General features: G+C 28.9%; 1 protein-coding gene across 1 annotated transcript in view; it reads right to left on the bottom strand.

Annotated features, from left to right (window-relative positions):
- The window catches only part of LOC119606049 (neuronal acetylcholine receptor subunit alpha-7), a 165,366-nt gene that overhangs the window by 82,911 nt on the left and 63,757 nt on the right, over positions 1–18,698 (bottom strand). Inside the window, exon 4 of the mRNA XM_037959422.1 lies at positions 14,098–14,278. Within this exon, the coding sequence (XP_037815350.1) occupies positions 14,098–14,278 (181 nt within the window). The remainder of the gene's footprint in view (positions 1–14,097; positions 14,279–18,698) is intronic.

The raw sequence follows: 18,698 nt of genomic DNA on the forward strand, positions 1-18,698 counted from the left end.
TAGGAATCCAAACGAGCACCTCTAGTTAGCATTAAGTTTCCACATTCAGTTACTTAATGATCGAACAATTTACTAAATAAATATGCATTTAGGCTTCAAGATCACTTTGATCACAAAAACTTTAAGATTACAGTACTTAATAAAAGCGTTCTTGAATCAAGTATTTTGTACTTAATTTAAGGAAATCTGTACTCGTTTCGGAGAGAGAATTCTGTATTACGATCGTAGCAACATTTTTGTAAGTTGCTGGGCTCTTCGTATGTAACTTTACAAATTCAGAATAATATACAAAAGTTGTCTAAGTCCATACGGTCTTTTTTAATTTAAATAACTTTTCCTACTACCTAAATAATTTTCTATTTGCTTTGGTTTTTCTAAATTAGAAAATTATTAGAAACAAAAAACTGCAAACTTTTGTTTTTACACACAAAATTTAAACACGAAATTTGTGGCTAAACTATAGTGTATAAAAATATTTTACTCTTGGGAAAAAGGACACATGAATTGTTATTTGCTGACGCCAAAGCTGCAACTACTACCTACTACCAACTACTACTTTTAACATTAAAAATTCATGTTCAGTTACTTTGGCCACACACCGTGACACGTAAAATATTACAAAAATTTGCTGTATATTTTTATGCTAAAAAATAAAAGTTGTAGGAAATATTTTTCTAACAGGACATGACTCACACTCCAGCTAACAAAATTTTCAAAAAAAATAAAGAAAATGGCGTAAAAGAATATTTAAAGTTTTTTAATTTTTTTCTAACAACCAACGCTTCTTGTGACAACATCAAGTCTAACATACATACATATAATAGCATAGTTCAGGGTTTAACCTTACTATAGTATAGTTGTTATATTTTGTAATTTTTTTCTTTCTTTCAGTTTTTAATATAAAATCTAGAAAAGAAATTATATTCCCTGAAGCTAAAAGGAAAAACCGCAAAATTTTGTTTTGCCTGTAAAATATTAGACAAAAATAGAAAAATGTGTGCCAAAAAAAATAAATTTTTAAGAAAAAATGTTGCTCTTGTTATTGTACTGTGGACCTATGTATACCAGGATCCTTATTGTTGGCGTGTTGATGCATAAGTTACGCATTTTTTTTCTTTTTCTACACTTAAATTAAATTTGCGTTTAGATGTTTATATGTAAGTATCTTTAGTTTTCAATATCATTTTTTGGATTTTTTTTAGCTTGACATCGTTTTTTTATACATACATACATATGTATGTGTGTACTTAGAGTGTGTTTTTCAATTTCCTTTAAATTTTGTTGCCAAAATTTTAAAAAAAATTCTTTAGAAAAAAGAGTTGACATTTAGGATAAATTAAATTTTGTTTTTATACATTTTGTTGTCAATATTAAAATAAAAGAAATTTAAATTAGTTATAAATATTATAGAGTTAAAGCCTTTAGTTAACAAAATGCTTAACTAAACTTTAGCTTAGTTCAAAAATATTGAAGTCACAGTTATTATTGGTTCAGGTTAACAATGTCCCCTCGTCAAAACACTTAAGAAAATTGAGAAATGTTAAGCATGATCCACAAATACTTCTCTCTTCTACCACAAGCGTTGTTTGAATTTTTTCCAGAACTACTACTTTAATTTGCTCTCTTAGCTTAAATTATTTAATTTTTCAACCCACAAAACGGGCATTGAAAACTGCAATTTTAAAACGGCACAAACTTATAGCAATAATAGTTCTTTTTAGGTCTTAATGTACTAAACTCGACTATAGACTGTAGATTGACTGCAGACTAGACTATAATATATTCAATAGACCTTTAAATAGACTAGACTGTAGACTAAACTATATACTAGACTATATACTAGATTATAGAATAGACTAAACTAGACTATAGACTAGACTAGACTAAACTATATACTAGACTATATACTAGATTATAGAATAGACTAAACTAGAATATAGACTAGACTAGACTATAGACTATAGACTAGACTATAGACTAGACTATAGACTAGACTATAGACTAGAATAGACTAGACTATAGACTAGACTATAGACTAGACTATAGACTAACTATAGACTAGACTATAGACTAGACTATAGACTAGACTAGACTATAGACTAGACTATAGACTAGACTATAGACTAAACTATAGACTAGACTATAGACTAGACTATAGACTAGACTATAGACTAGACTATAGACTATAGACTAGACTATAGACTAGACTATAGACTAGACTATAGACTAGACTATAGACTAGACTATAGACTAGACTATAGACTAGACTATAGACTAGACTATAGACTAGACTATAGACTAGACTATAAACTAGACTATAGACTAGACTATAGACTAGACTATAGACTAGACTATAGACTAGACTATAGACTAGACTATAGACTAGACTATAGACTAGACTATAGACTAGACTATAGACTAGACTATAGACTAGACTATAGACTAGACTATAGACTAGACTATAGACTAGACTATAGACTAGACTATAGACTAGACTATAGACTAGACTATAGACTAGACTATAGACTAAGACTATAGACTAGACTATAGACTAGACTATAGACTAGACTATAGACTAGACTAGCTATGACTATAGACTAGACTATAGACTAGACTAGACTAGACTAGACTAGACTATAGACTAGACTATAGACTAGACTATAGACTAGACTATAGACTAGACTATAGACTAGACTATAGACTAGACTATAGACTATACTATAGACTAGACTATAGACTAGACTATAGACTAGACTATAGACTAGACTATAGACCTAGACTATAGACTAGACTATAGACTAGACTATAGACTAGACCTATAGACTAGACTATAGACTAGACTATAGACTAGACTATAGACTAGACTATGACTAGACTATAGACTAGACTATAGACTAGACTATAGACTAGACTATAGACTAGACTATAGACTAGACTATAGACTAGACTATAGACTAGACTATAGACTATACTATAGACTAGACTATAGACTAGACTATAGACTAGACTATAGACTAGACTAGACTAGACTATAGACTAGACTATAGACTAGACTATAGACTAGACTATACTAGACTATAGACTAGACTATAGACTAGACTATAGACTAGACTATAGACTAGACTATAGACTAGACTATAGACTAGACTATAGACTACTATAGACTACTATAGACTAGACTATAGACTAGACTATAGACTAGACTATAGACTAGACTATAGACTAGACTATAGACTAGACTATAGACTAGACTATAGACTAGACTATAGACTAGACTATAGACTAGACTATAGACTAGACTATAGACTAGACTATAGCTAGACTATAGACTAGACTATAGACTAGAACTATAGACTAGACTATAGACTAGACGATAGACTAGACTATAGACTAGACTAGACTATAGACTAGACTATAGACTAGACTATAGACTAGACTATAGACTAGACTATAGACATAGACTATAGACTAGACTATAGACTAGACTATAGACTAGACTATAGACTAGACTATAGACTAGACTATAGACTAGACTATAGACTAGACTATAGACTAGACTATAGACTAGACTATAGACTAGACTATAGACTAGACTATAGACTAGACTATAGACTAGACTATAGACTAGACTATAGACTAGACTATAGACTAGACTATAGACTAGACTATAGACTAGACTATAGACTAGACTATAGACTAGACTATAGACTATACTAATAGACTAGACTATAGACTAGACTATAGACTAGACTATAGACTAGACTATAGACTAGACTATAGACTAGACTATAGACTAGACTATAGACTAGACTATAGACTAGACTATAGACTAGACTATAGACTAGACTATAGACTAGACTATAGACTAGACTATAGACTAGACTATAGACTAGACTATAGACTAGACTATAGACTAGACTATAGACTAGACTATAGACTAGACTATAGACTAGACTATAGACTAGACTATAGACTAGACTATAGACTAGACTATAGACTAGACTATAGACTAGACTATAGACTAGACTATAGACTAGACTATAGACTAGACTATAGACTAGACTATAGACTAGACTATAGACTAGACTATAGACTAGACTATAGACTAGACTATAGACTAGACTAGACTAGACTATAGACTAGACTATAGACTAGACTATAGACTAGACTATAGACTAGACTATAGACTAGACTATAGACTAGACTATAGACTAGACTATAGACTAGACTATATAGACTAGACTATAGACTAGACTATGACTAGACTATAGACTAGACTATAGACTAGACTATAGACTAGACTATAGACTAGACTATAGACTAGACTATAGACTAGACTATAGACTAGACTATAGACTAGACTATAGACTAGACTATAGACTAGACTATAGACTAGACTATAGACTTATAAGTTTATAAGTTAAAAGAACAGAAAATGTCGAGTTAGTACGACGGTATTTTTCCACATTAAAAGTACTAATGATCTTAATTTCCCATGCCTGCCACAAAACCCTGACCTTGTTTTAATTGATTTCCATGAAGATTTTATAAAAATTAGCCTATAATACTTTTGATACATAATATTTTTCTCAACAAATAAAAACTTTTCAACTTGATTTGCTACATCGTGTATTTTCCTTTTTTATATAAATAAACTTTGTGTTTTATAAAAAAAAATTATATATAATTTGAACAAATATTGATTTTTGTGTTGACTTTTTTCGCTTCACAGCAATTAGTTGTTTAAATAGATTTAACAAAATACAACTTTATATACATATGTATGTAGTTTTTTGGTATTTTTAATAATTCAAAACAAAGGTGAAAATAAATAATAGTGGCAATTAGTTGATAAAATTTAAAAATATAATAAAAATGGAAAAAAATAAATGAAAAGCTTTTAGAGGTTTTTAAATATTTACATAATTGGCAATTTGGTAAATATTAAGACTAAAGGTGGTAAAGTTTTTTTTTTTAATTTTTTGGAAATTGTTTTTAATATTTTTATTGGTTTAGGAGCTCTATATGATGTTCAGGTGATCTACTAGATATTTTTTGTACAATTTTAGAGTAAAAAGACTTAGTAGCCAAATATGTTAAATAGAATTTCTTTAATTTTTTTTGGAAATTTTAAAGTAAAAGCAAGTCAGTCCATCACTACTCCTAATCCAATCGTAAAACTTAGATAAGGTATAAAATTTCAAGCCCTAACATTCACCAGCTGTGTTGTTATTGTTAAATCTAATAACTTTGCTTCTTCTTTTTCATATTTTATTCCGACCGTTTTTTATTTATTATTTGAAATTTTTTACTTTTTTGCCGCAGTAGTCAGTCGTCGTGTTGCCAGTAACTGCTATAAATCATAGATAGATACGCAGTAGTGTAACCACTGCTTGCTTTATTTATTTGTTACCAATATAAATTTTTAATAAGTTATGAAGGGAATATTCGTTACTTTTTTCGGTTTGTAAGCATTTTTTATGTATTATTTTTTTAGATTTATATGGAATATATAATTTTTTAGTTGAACTAAAAGAATTTCCCTTGGTAAATAAAATTCATGAAAATTCATATCAAATATTTATGTTTGCACAAATGTGAGTATAATTTACTTTGCAGTAGTTTACACACATAGGTTTAATAACTTATATAATATATTATTTGTAAGTCGTTATTAGACTTCTTCTAAGTAATGCAGTAGTAGTCATTAAAAAGTAAGTTTTTGATGAAGTGCAAGTCATTACCAAGTCTTTGCTGGATACTTCTCATCTATGTAACAATATTTTATAGCGATCGGAAGATATCGCTTGCAACAGAAATCCCCCATATTTTTGTTGTATTTATTTTGCTTGTTTATGAAAACTATGGAAAACACGTAAGTTGTGAAGCTGAATAGTGTTGTTGTCGAAGTTAACCGTAATCAGGAATGGAAGATTGCGTATGAGATAAAATTAAAAGAAAGAAGGATATATAAGATTCAGGTCTACAGTCCAAATTATACGCTTTAGTAACTTTGTCACATTGCGTTTAGTTCTATAACTGCCTACTGTAGGACATTTCTAGAAAAAATTTAGGTATTAAAAAATCGCTAAAATATTTCAAATAAAATCAACATGAATTGTTAACAAACTACTCACAATTTTGCACTCTATACCTCAGACACCCGAAAAAAATACCATCGTGTATATCCAACCAATAAAAACAATCTCATGCTGATTTATACAATCCTGCTAATACCCGGTAGAGCTGTATGATGAATTGTAATCCCTATATGCTTAAATTTGTATAGGAGCCAAAAAGGTTGACGGTCAAATTAATGCTCCTTAATTGGGTTCAATTGGCAGATTCTAGGGAAACTATAAAAGTAATTGCAAGTTTATATCCCTTTCCTTCGAGACTTCAAATCAGAATGATAGTAGGTAGGAGAATCATAATGACACCACTATTAATTGGAATATTAATGATCAATTTTGACTGAACAAAAGTCCTTAAGCTCTGACATGGTTGAGCGATCTTACATAGTTGGCAGATCTTACAACGTTGTAAGGACTTTTTTCTAGTCAAAATTTAGCATTATTATTCCTATTGGAACACTGGATAAAAGTCCTTAAGCTCTGACATGGTTGACCGATCTTACATAGTTGGCAGATCTGGCAACGTTGTAAGGACTTTTGTCTAGTCAAAAATTAGCATTACTATTCTTATTAGATCTGCCAGATATTAGCTAAATTTTGACTGAACAAAAAACCTTAAGATCTGACACAATTGTCAGATCTTACAAAGTTGGCAGATCTGGCAATGTGATGGCAATACACTGACAATGAAACATTTTTTGCAACAAGTAAATTGTCAGCTTAGACGGTCATAATAAAACCTTGCAATTTCATTGTCAGATATTAAATTTATCTTCCAACCTAAATTGTCAGTTCATTCTGCTGTCAGATTATGTCAAAAGTGGCCAGGTTTTAGATTGCTTGTAAATGTTCTTTTAACATACTGTGTTGCCAAAAGAAAATATTTATCTGACAATGGTTCCATTGTCAGATGCATAGAATTCGTACATCAGACAATAAAAATTGTCAGACAATTATCTGACAATAAAAATTGTCAAACAATAATCTGACAATGGTAGTGTATTTACATGATTGTTATATGTCTGACAATATTATTGTTTTACAATATACTGACAAAACTTTTTCGAACAACGTTAGATATTTTCTGAACATATTTCTGCCAACATTGTAAGATTTGACAATCATGTATTTAGTTTTAGTAGGGAGACTGCCACTATTCAATAACTACTGGGTTATATTAAAAAACATTAAAATGGGCTAGATAGAGAAAAAGAGCGGAAATAAAACAAATGCAAACATCAAAAAAACATGTTTCTCATATTAAGTAGAACCTGCAACAATATTTCCTCTACACACATACATACATAGTCACATGAATCTATATAGATTCAATATTTTATTCATTTTTTCAGTGTTTGTGTCATATAAATATTATTAACGAATGTGTATAAAAGTTTGCTAAATAATAATAAAAAACAAAATATTTTTTGTTTGAATAAATGTACATTGTACAAGAATGTAAAAAAAAAAATAATAATAATAATAAACATTTATACTCAAACACATACACAGCGAAAATGTGTTTGTCAAAAACCAGTGGTAGAGAGTTTTTTTATGGCTAAATATTAAGGAGTCAGTTTTTTCAATGAAGCTTAACTTTTTGGGAAATTTTGGAAAATATTAGATTAAGTTAAGTAAATCTTCACCATCAAAAGAAATGTCCGTCCGTCGGTCTGTCCGGCTCTGTAAACCTTTTGAATATGTTACAGGCGCAATTTTCAAGATATTTGGGCCATAAACGGAGCCTATTGAAACTGGTTAAAGTCAGACCATTATATTGCCTGGCGTTTTTTCAATTAAAAGTTAATAGACACCACCCTATTGTTTAAGTGAGTCGTTAACAAATAAGTGCAAAATGTTTTTTGTTTTTCTCTCTACCATTATGGAATTGTTAAAATATGTATGAAATATATATGTATGTATGTATAAAAAATATAATAATAAATCTATATTTTGCTATTTTATTTTTCTTCCATGTTTTATTTGTTTATTTTATTTATTTATATTTCTTTTTTTTTTACACAATTTTCTGTTGATTTCATTAAGGACACAGCAATGCGTATAAAAATCGCATACATCAATGAATATTTTAAATACATTCAACCAATAAACGGAAATCCTTTATCATGATTTTCTTCCTGTATCAATAATTTATAGCTGAAGGATTTGCGTTTGAGTGCGAGAGTATTTCAAAAACAAACATGTTATTTTGCAGTCATCAACAAACACAAAAAAAAAATTGATCATTTTTTATAATAATTTGATAGGCAGGAAAAATTTTTTTTTTCTAAGAGGGAAATAGCTTACAGTAAAAACGTTTTTGTTTATTTATACATTTTTTCGAAAATGATTACAAATTAATTGAATTGATGCAAGCAAGCATTAATGTTTTATTGTTTGTATAAAAAATTATTAATTGTATTTATTTTAAAGAATTTCCAATGAATATAAAATGTTATTGCAGTTAAAAGAAATCAAATTGAACTACTTCTCATTAATTTTCATGTATTAAAAACTTCTTCTTAATTTATTTTGAAAATTTCATAAAAATAAATTCTTTAGCCGCAATTGAGTTCATAAAATCTCATTACTTTTCCACCATTAAGTATATTTTTTCCAAATTACAACTAAAACTTTTTCTATTAAAATATTACCATTCGTAATCAGTGACACTTTTGGTGGCTTCTTCAATATTATTTTGAAGCATATTTTTTATTTAATAGATTTAATTCTGTGTTTTTGAATTTATAATTTGCTATGACTTTTTATGTCAAAAAGAATTTCAACAATTTGTTGCCTTTAATGAGTTTTTTCTTTAAAGTAACATGCAAGTAGCAGCAAAAATATATATATTTGCAATCATTTTTATTATTATTTGTTGAGGGAGGCTGGGAACATAAAACTTTTTCAATTAGTGTTCAATGATATGGAAAATTGTAATTTCGAAAATATGCTTTTAATATACATACATAAACAAATGACCGTTACATTAAAATTGAGTACGATTAGAGTAATAAATAAAATGGGGAGAATTGTGATAATAGGCCCAATGACCCACAAACTAACTAAAATGCGAAGATACCGAAATGTACTAAAACTGAACTAGAACTGAACTAGAACTGAACTAGAACCTTGAACTAGAACTGAACTAGAAACTAGAACTGCTAGAACTGAGCTAGAACTGAACTAGAACTGAACTAGAAACTGAACTAGAACTGAACTAGAACTGAACTAGAACTGAACTAGAACTGAACTAGACTGAACTAGAACTGAACTAGAACTGAACTAGAACTGAACTAGAATGAACTAGAACTGAACTAGAATTGAACTAGAACTGAACTAGAACTGAACTAGAACTGAACTAGAACTGAACTAGAACTGAACTAGAACTGAACTAGAATTGAACTAGAACTGAACTAGAACTGAACTAGAACTGAACTAGAACTGAACTAGAACTGAACTAGAACGAACTAGAACTGAACTAGAACTGAACTAGAACTGAACTAGAACTGAACTGACTGAACTAGAACTGAACTAGAACTGAACTAGAACTGAACTAGAACTGAACTAGAACTGAACTAGAACTGAACTAGAACTGAACTAGAACTGAACTAGAACTGAACTAGAACTGAACTAGAACTGAACTAGAACTGAACTAGAACTGAACTAGAACTGAACTAGAACTGAACTAGAACTGAACTAGAACTGAACTAGAACTGAACTAGAACTGAACTAGAACTGAACTAGAACTGAACTAGAACTGAACTAGAACTGAACTAGAACTGAACTAGAACTGAACTAGAACTGAACTAGAACTGAACTAGAACTGAACTAGAACTGAACTAGAACTGAACTAGAACTGAACTAGAACTGAACTAGAACTGAACTAGAACTGAACTAGAACTGAACTAGAACTGAACTAGAACTGAACTAGAACTGAACTAGAACTGAACTAGAACTGAACTAGAACTGAACTAGAACTGAACTAGAACTGAACTAGAACTGAACTAGAACTGAACTAGAACTGAACTAGAACTGAACTAGAACTGAACTAGAACTGAACTAGAACTGAACTAGAACTGAACTAGAACTGAACTAGAACTGAAACTAGAACTGAACTAGAACTGAACTAGAACTGAACTAGAACTGAACTAGAACTGAACTAGAACTGAACTTAGAACTGACTAGAACTGAACTAGAATTGAACTAGAACTGAACTAGAACTGAACTAGAACTGAACTAGAACTGAACTAGAACTGAACTAGAACTGAACTAGAACTGAACTAGAACTGAACTAGAACTTGAACTAGAACTGAACTAGAACTGAATCTAGAAACTGAACTAGAACTGAACTAGAACTGAACTAGAACTGAACTAGAACTGAACTAGAACTGAACTAGAACTGAACTAGAACTGAACTAGAACTGAACTAGAACTGAACTAGAACTGAACTAGAACTGAACTAGAACTGAATCTAGAACTGAACTAGAACTGAACTAGAACTGAACACAGAATGAACTAGAACTGAACTAGAACTGAACTAGAACTGAACTAGAACTGAACTAGAACTGAACTAGAACTGAACTAGAACTGAACTAGAACTGAACTAAAACTGAACTAGAACTGAACTAGAACTGAACTAGAACTGAACTAGAAACTGAACTAGAACTGAACTAGAACTGAATTAGAACTGAACTAGAACTGAACTAGAATTGAACTAGAACTGAACTAGAACTGAACTAGAACTGAACTAGAACTGAACTAGAACTGAACTAGAACTGAACTAGAACTGAACTAGAACTGAACTAGAATTGAACTAGAACTGAACTAGAACTGAACTAGAACTGAACTAGAACTGAACTAGAACTGAACTAGAACTGAACTAGAACTGAACTAGAACTGAACTAGAACTGAACTAGAACTGAACTAGAACTGAACTAGAACTGAACTAGAACTGAACTAGAACTGAACTAGAACTGAACTAGAACTGAACTAGAACTGAACTAGAACTGAACTAGAACTGAACTAGAACTGAACTAGAACTGAACTAGAACTGAACTAGAACTGAACTAGAACTGAACTAGAACTGAACTAGAACTGAACTAGAACTGAACTAGAACTGAACTAGAATGAACTAGAACTGAACTAGAACTGAACTAGAACTGAACTAGAACTGAACTAGAACTGAACTAGAACTGAACTAGAACTGAACTAGAACTGAACTAGAACTGAACTAGAACTGAACTAGAACTGAACTAGAACTGAACTAGAACTGAACTAGAACTGAACTAGAACTGAACTAGAACTGAACTAGAACTGAACTAGAACTGAACTAGAACTGAACTAAACTGAACTAGAACTGAACTAGAACTGAACTAGAACTGAACTAGAACTGAACTAGAACTGAACTAGAACTGAACTAGAACTGAACTAGAACTGAACTAGAACTGAACTAGAACTGAATTAGAACTGAACTAGAACTGAACTAGAACTGAACTAGAACTGAACGAGAACTGAACTAGAACTGAACTAGAACTGAACTAGAACTGAACTAGAACTAAACTAGAACTGAACTAGATCTGAACTAGAACTGAATTTGATTTGAACAACTCCTTCATAATTTTTATTGTGAACATTTTATCATTTTTTTTATTTGCTTCCAACTTTTTATGGGTTTTTAAATATTTTATAACAGAAAATTGAATTTGTTTGCTGATAATTGCAGTTACCATAAAGGAACAATACAAATATAATATTGTTTTCAAATACTATGTAGTTTTGTTTGTTATTAAGAGTTTCACAGTCATAAATATGACACAACATAAAATACAAAAATACTGGTTGCAAATAAAAATTCCACGTATAAAATTAATTTCAATACACCTTTGAAAACTCGAAACAACAAAAAAAAAAAAAAAAAAAAACACAATTAAACATTTTTTGGAGAATTAAAATATGTATATGTATGTACATATATTTGTACTTCCTTCATGGTGGCGATGTTAACTTTCCTTTACACTCAATGAAATTTCAAATGCAAATCTTTTGTGATGAAACACAACAAACCATGAAACCAAAAATACGAATAGTTAGAACAAAAAAAAAGAAAATTTACATTTAAATTGAATAACCCAGTCATGAATGAATTTAAACTTCCAAAAAAATCCCTAAAAAAATTGTTGATTTAAATAAAAATAAAATCCTAAAAGCATAAAATATTTCAATGATAAAAATTCAAATGAAATAACCTAAATGTATGCTAAATATTTTAGTATTTTAAAAGCTGGACTAAAAAAGTGTATGAAAAATTTTAACGTTTACTAAAACTATGCTATAATTTTAATAGGATTAATAAACAGGAATTGCTGGATTTAATTTAATCTAAAAACTTACTAATACAGATTAAATGGTATCAATTTGCATTGAATTACCGCAATGAATATTTGTATTACATTTTAATTAATTTAAAGCAAAACCTGGAGAAAAAAATAGATTACAGGAATACAACAGTAAATGATAAAATGTATTGGATAAAATACAAAAATAAAAAGTAATACTAATAGGGCAGTGAAAGTAATTTTTCGAAAGATTTCTGAAGGAATGGTAGTTAGTTGTATTGGAGGTTTTAAAAACTCTTTTGACATGGAGTGAAGATTATTCTTAACTACAAATGTGTTGTTCAAAATTTTGATCATATTTAAATTCACAAATTTTACTATACTAACAAAGTTTAGCAAATATGATAAATCTAATTACCATATTATCGTAAATAGCACTTACATATCACAATATACGCACATAATTTACAATTAAATTAATTTCTTTATTTAACTACAATCAAATATAATTATCATGATTATTATTATTATTATTTTTATATCCCTATTTAGACTCATTTATATAATTTGTATATCAAATGCAAATTAAACAGCAACCATTAAATAAAATATATTTATTTATTATGTTAATGAAATTAAAATTAAAACCTTAAAAATTCAAATACATTTGCATTGTAGTAATGAAAGCCAAACAAAAACTAAAACAATATTATAATAAATGTTATAATTGTAATTAATAAACCTAAAAGTAGACTATAGATTTAATACACCATGAAATTAAAAAGCAGTAACAATAACTGCAGACAGAGAGGTCATTAAACTCAACAAAATTTAAATTATAAAATTTAAAAATTATAGAAATTAAATTGTGGTTGCTTAAAATTTTAATAAAAAAAAATTACAAAAAAATTAATGCATATCCATAAATTCTTTCAGTTTTAGTTCAAAAATTCGTTGAAAATCAATAAATTCTTTAAGTTCCTGTTACATTTCTAGATCCGTTCTAGTTCAGTTCTAGTTCAGTTCTAGTTCCGTTCTAGTTCAGTTCTAGTTCAGTTCTAGTTCAGTTCTAGTTCAGTTCTAGTTCAGTTCTAGTTCAGTTCTAGTTCAGTTCTAGTTCAGTTCTAGTTCAGTTCTAGTTCAGTTCTAGTTCAGTTCTAGTTCAGTTCTAGTTCAGTTCTAGTTCAGTTCTAGTTCAGTTCTAGTTCAGTTCTAGTTCAGTTCTAGTTCAGTTCTAGTTCAGTTCTAGTTCAGTTCTAGTTCAGTTCTAGTTCAGTTCTAGTTCAGTTCTAGTTCAGTTCTAGTTCAGTTCTAGTTCAGTTCTAGTTCAGTTCTAGTTCAGTTCTAGTTCAGTTCTAGTTCAGTTCTAGTTCAGTTCTAGTTCAGTTCTAGTTCAGTTCTAGTTCAGTTCTAGTTCAGTTCTAGTTCAGTTCTAGTTCAGTTCTAGTTCAGTTCTAGTTCAGTTCTAGTTCAGTTCTACTACTAAACTTAAAATAAAATGTAGAAGAAGAACGATGTCCAAGTGTTATTTTGACCCTCTTAGTAACTAAATTTCGATCCCAACTTAGTTTACAAATTCTTGCTATTAATCAAGTAATAACTTTTAAAACAACTGTCGCACTCACCTGAAAACCATCATAGGTCCAAGAGCCAAATTTCATTTCACATCTCTGATCATCGAAGGGAAACCAAGTAATGTCGATTTTACACGTTGACTTAAAAATACCGGGCGGCACATAAAGGCAAGAACCATTATTACGCACCACAACATTAGTGGCATAAGTACCATCAAAACCCTCATCCGCACTGAAAAGAAAATATAGAAGTACGAAAACAAATCAATAAATAGTTAAAAGTAATATAAAAAATCTAAAAAAGTGAAATGACAAGTAATAATTTTTTGATTTAACTGAGCTTTTGAACTAATGTAAAATGTTTCCTTAAAAATAGATATAGTGTCAACTGCTGCAGAATATATCATAAATACAATAAAATATATTATCATACCATTATCAGCAACGAACTAAACTTATTGTATTTATTTCATCATATTGACATTTTGATTTACAACATGGTTAAATGACGCATAATAAAAAAAATTTACTCGTTCTCACACTCCTTCAAGCATTACACAATCCATATATAAGAAAGCAAGAGCTAACCCTGCAGTCAACTAACCAACCAACCAACCATCCAATGAACCATTTATTCATCCATCCATAAGTGAAAAACTAAGTAAATGTCAAGTTAAATATGTAACCCACAAACGCAGAAAAAAAAAACAGAAATATTTATAAATAAATGACAAAAAAAAGAAAGAAACAGTAACTAGAACTAAAGTTAATAGAAAAATAAAATAACAAGAATGTTGCTGAAATATGCACTTTCATATCCTTTTGCCATATTTTCCGTTGCGTCTTTTTTTTTATTTTGTGTTCCAACATTTGTCATTCTTTTTTACAGATTTCAGAAAAAAATGAGAAAAAATTTTAAAGAAACCTTGAAAGAGACATAGTTTTTATAACTGACACACATACACAATTTGTTGCACGAGTGTGATTTGTAGGTTGTTGCATAAACGGAAAAGTTATAAACCAAAGTCTATAGTGGGATTTATAGTTAAAAGTAGAGTTATTAAGTACAAAATGGGATGTAAAATATAGTTTTTGTTTCGAATCGAGTTTTTATGTAAAAACAGAGTTTTTGTGTTAAAAAAAGAGTTTTTGTGTAAAAACAGAGTTTTTGTGTAAAAACAGAGTTTTTGTGTAAAAAAAGAGTTTTTGTGTAAAAACAAAGTTTTTGTGTAAAAACAAAGTTTTTGTGTAAAAAAAGAGTTTTTGTGTGAAAACTGAATTTTTGTGTAAAAGTTGAGTTTTTGTGTAAAAGCTGAATTTTTGTGTGAAAACAGAGTTTTTGTGTTAAACAGAGTTTTTGTGTAAAAACAGAGTTTTTGTGTAAAAACAGAGTTTTTGTGTAAAAACAGAGTTTTTGTGTAAAAACAGAGTTTTTGTGTAAAAACAGAGTTTTTGTGTAAAAACAGAGTTTTTGTGTAAAAACCGAATTTTTGTGTAAAAACTGAATTTTTGTGTTCAAACAGATTTTTTATGTCAAAACACATTTTTTGTGTAAAAACACAGTTTTTGTGTAAAAACACAGTTTTTGTGTAAAAACACAGTTTTTGTGTAAAAACAGTTTTTGTGTAAAAACACAGTTTTTGTGCAAAAACACAGTTTTTGTGTAAAAACACAGTTTTTGTGTAAAAACACAGTTTTTGTGTAAAAACACAGTTTTTGTGTAAAAACACAGTTTTTGTGTAAAAACACAGTTTTTGTGTAAAAACACAGTTTTTGTGTAAAAACACAGTTTTTGTGTAAAAACACAGTTTTTGTGTAAAAAAAACACAGTTTTTGTGTAAGAACACAGTTTTTGTGTAAAATCACAGATTTTGTGTAAAAACGGACCTTTTGGTTAAACCTGAGTTTTTGTGTAAAAGCAAAGTTTTTGTGTAAAAGCAAAGTTTTTGTGTGAAATTATAGCTTTTAAGTCCAAAAAAGAGAGTTTTTCAGTTTATAGATTAGGTGTTTTTAAATACAATTATATATTATAAATTTTCCTGAAACTATTTCTCGCACTGTCTTTAGGAAATAGAATGTTTATTTTTGCATATACGCGTCCCATGCAACATGCACTGAAACAATATATTTATAGTGAACATGTAGCAATAAACCCAATAGGGAATTTGTTAAGAAATGAAATTGTCAAGTTCAAAATATCAAGAACTAAGGGAAAACTAAACTGATAGTTAAAAATAAAAGAAGAAAAATAGGTTTTCTTTTTGCAATACTGTCAACTATCTTTAAGGAATATAAAACAATTTAAAATTGATTTCCAAGGGCTTTAATAATAACAAGTTTATAAAATGTCAAATAATGGCCAAATAAAAGGCGTTTGTTTTTCCTTTAACCAACTTGTTAAATTTTTTTTTTAATAAAAATCAAAAAAAAAAAAAAAATCCAAATTAATTTATGCAACATTTTTAATGAATGTAGAACCGACCTTTGTAGGAATGTATATTTATTTTTCCCTACAAGGTTATTAGCGCTGTTGGTTTAAATATCACCCTTTTTTGCTCTTCTTTTTTGTAGTTTTTATATTAAATTTTCTTTTGTTATATTATTTTGTAGTCATACGTACTAAAATAACAATAATGAAACAGAAACTGTTTAAGTAGCTTTAGGCGATGACATTTCATTTCACTATTTCATCAACATTTAAACACAAATAATCATACACACATATAAATATATATACATATAGAAACATTTCTATATACACACCTACAGACATACATTCAAATAAATACTGAATGAAAATAAAGATTGTTAGGATGGGGACAAAAAAAAAAAAGCTCAGAGGACAAAAAAATAATAATAACAATAGTTTTCTTTACGTTTTTACATACAAGCGTAGTATTATTGTAGTAGAACTAATATGTGTATATGTATGCCATATGCTGTCAACCATACAAAAGTATATTAGTATGGTCCTGTTAAAACAAAACGTATCATTTCTCTAAAACTAATAATGTTGGCATCAGCTCAGAATCATAAATAAGGGTCTCTTTGATATCCTATACTTAAAGTGAAACAGAAATAGTGTCTTTCTATAAAGCGGGCCATTCTTAAAAGCATATAAATGAATTCTTATATCGTAATTAACTTACATCTAGAATAATTGTATTGTTAAAACGAATATGCAAATATTATGTTGAAGAAACGATAATCTACTTTCTGTAATTGGATATAAAAGTACTTTTTACACACTTCAGCAGAATATTGCCTTTTACAGCAGAGATTATATGTAATAACACAGTGTAAAGACGGAGATTTTGTGTAAAGACGGATTTTTTGTGTAAAAACAGAGTTTTTGTGTAAAAACAGAGTTTTTGTGTAAAAAAAGTGTTTTTTGTAAAAACAGTGTTTTTGTGTAAAAACAGAGTTTTTGTGTAAAAACAGAGTTTTTGTGTAAAAACAGAGTTTTTGTGTAAGAACAGAGTTTTTGTGTGGAAGTTTTTGTGTGAAAACAGAGTTTTTGGGTAAAAACGGAGTTTTTGGGTAAAAAAAGAGTTTTTGTGTAAAAACAGAGTTTTTGTGTAAAAACAGTGTTTTTTTGTAAAAACAGAGTTTTTGTGTAAAACAGATTTTTTTGTAAAAACAGAGTTTTTGTGTAAAAACAGAGTTTTTGTGTAAGAACAGAGTTTTTGTGTGGAAGTTTTTGTGTGAAAACAGAGTTTTTGGGTAAAAACGGAGTTTTTGGGTAAAAACGGAGTTTTTGTGTAAAAACAGAGTTTTTGTGTAAAAACAGAGTTTTGTGTAAAAACAGTGTTTTTTGTAAAAACAGAGTTTTTGTGTAAAAACAGAGTTTTTTGTAAAAACAGAGTTTTTGTATAAGAACAGAGTTTTTGTGTAAAACAGAGTTTTTGTGTAAAACAGAGTTTTTGTGTAAAAGCAGAGTTTTTGTGTAAAAACAGAGTTTTTGTGTAAAAACAGAGTTTTTGTGTGAAAACAGTTTTTTGTGTAAAAACTAAATTTGTGTAAAAAATATGTGTGTAAAGAAAGTGTTTAAAAAAGAGTTTTTTTTTTTTGTTAAAACAGAGTTTTTGTTTAAAAAAGAGTTTTTGTGTAAGAACTGAATTTTTGTTTAAAAACAAAGGTTTTGTGTAAAATCAGATTTTTTTTTTGCCAAAACAGAGTTTTTGTGTAGAAACAGAGTTTTAGTGTAGTTTTGTGAACTGTTATGCTGAACTGTGACTAAATTGAGCTCTTGTATACATTTTTTTTTTGTGTAAAAACTCTGTTTTAGTGTCAAAAATTATTTTGTATGTAAAAGTTAATTTTTTATGTAAAAACAGAGTTTTTTGTAGGAATCATGTTTTTGTATAAAAACGGTGTTTTTGTGTAAAAATTTTCCTTTGAATGAAATTTAGTTTTTGGCTAAAAATTCAATTTTGGTGTAGAAATCAATTTTTTGTGTCAAAATTGTAATTTTGTGTACTTATGACTTAAAAATTGTATTAATAACTATTTTTGAACCTTTTTCATTGAGCAAAAAAAGTGTATACTTTTGAATTTCGTACTTAAGTACATTTCCCTGAACATAGAGGGTCTATGAGACAAGATTTATTTTCGTTTAATAATCCTGTAAATTTTTGCCTCCACTATTTACA

Source organism: Lucilia sericata, unplaced genomic scaffold, assembly GCF_015586225.1.
Source record: "Lucilia sericata isolate MDLA Ls3-8-SP2 unplaced genomic scaffold, ASM1558622v1 Contig000548F_arrow, whole genome shotgun sequence".
Lineage (NCBI taxonomy): Eukaryota > Metazoa > Arthropoda > Insecta > Diptera > Calliphoridae > Lucilia > Lucilia sericata.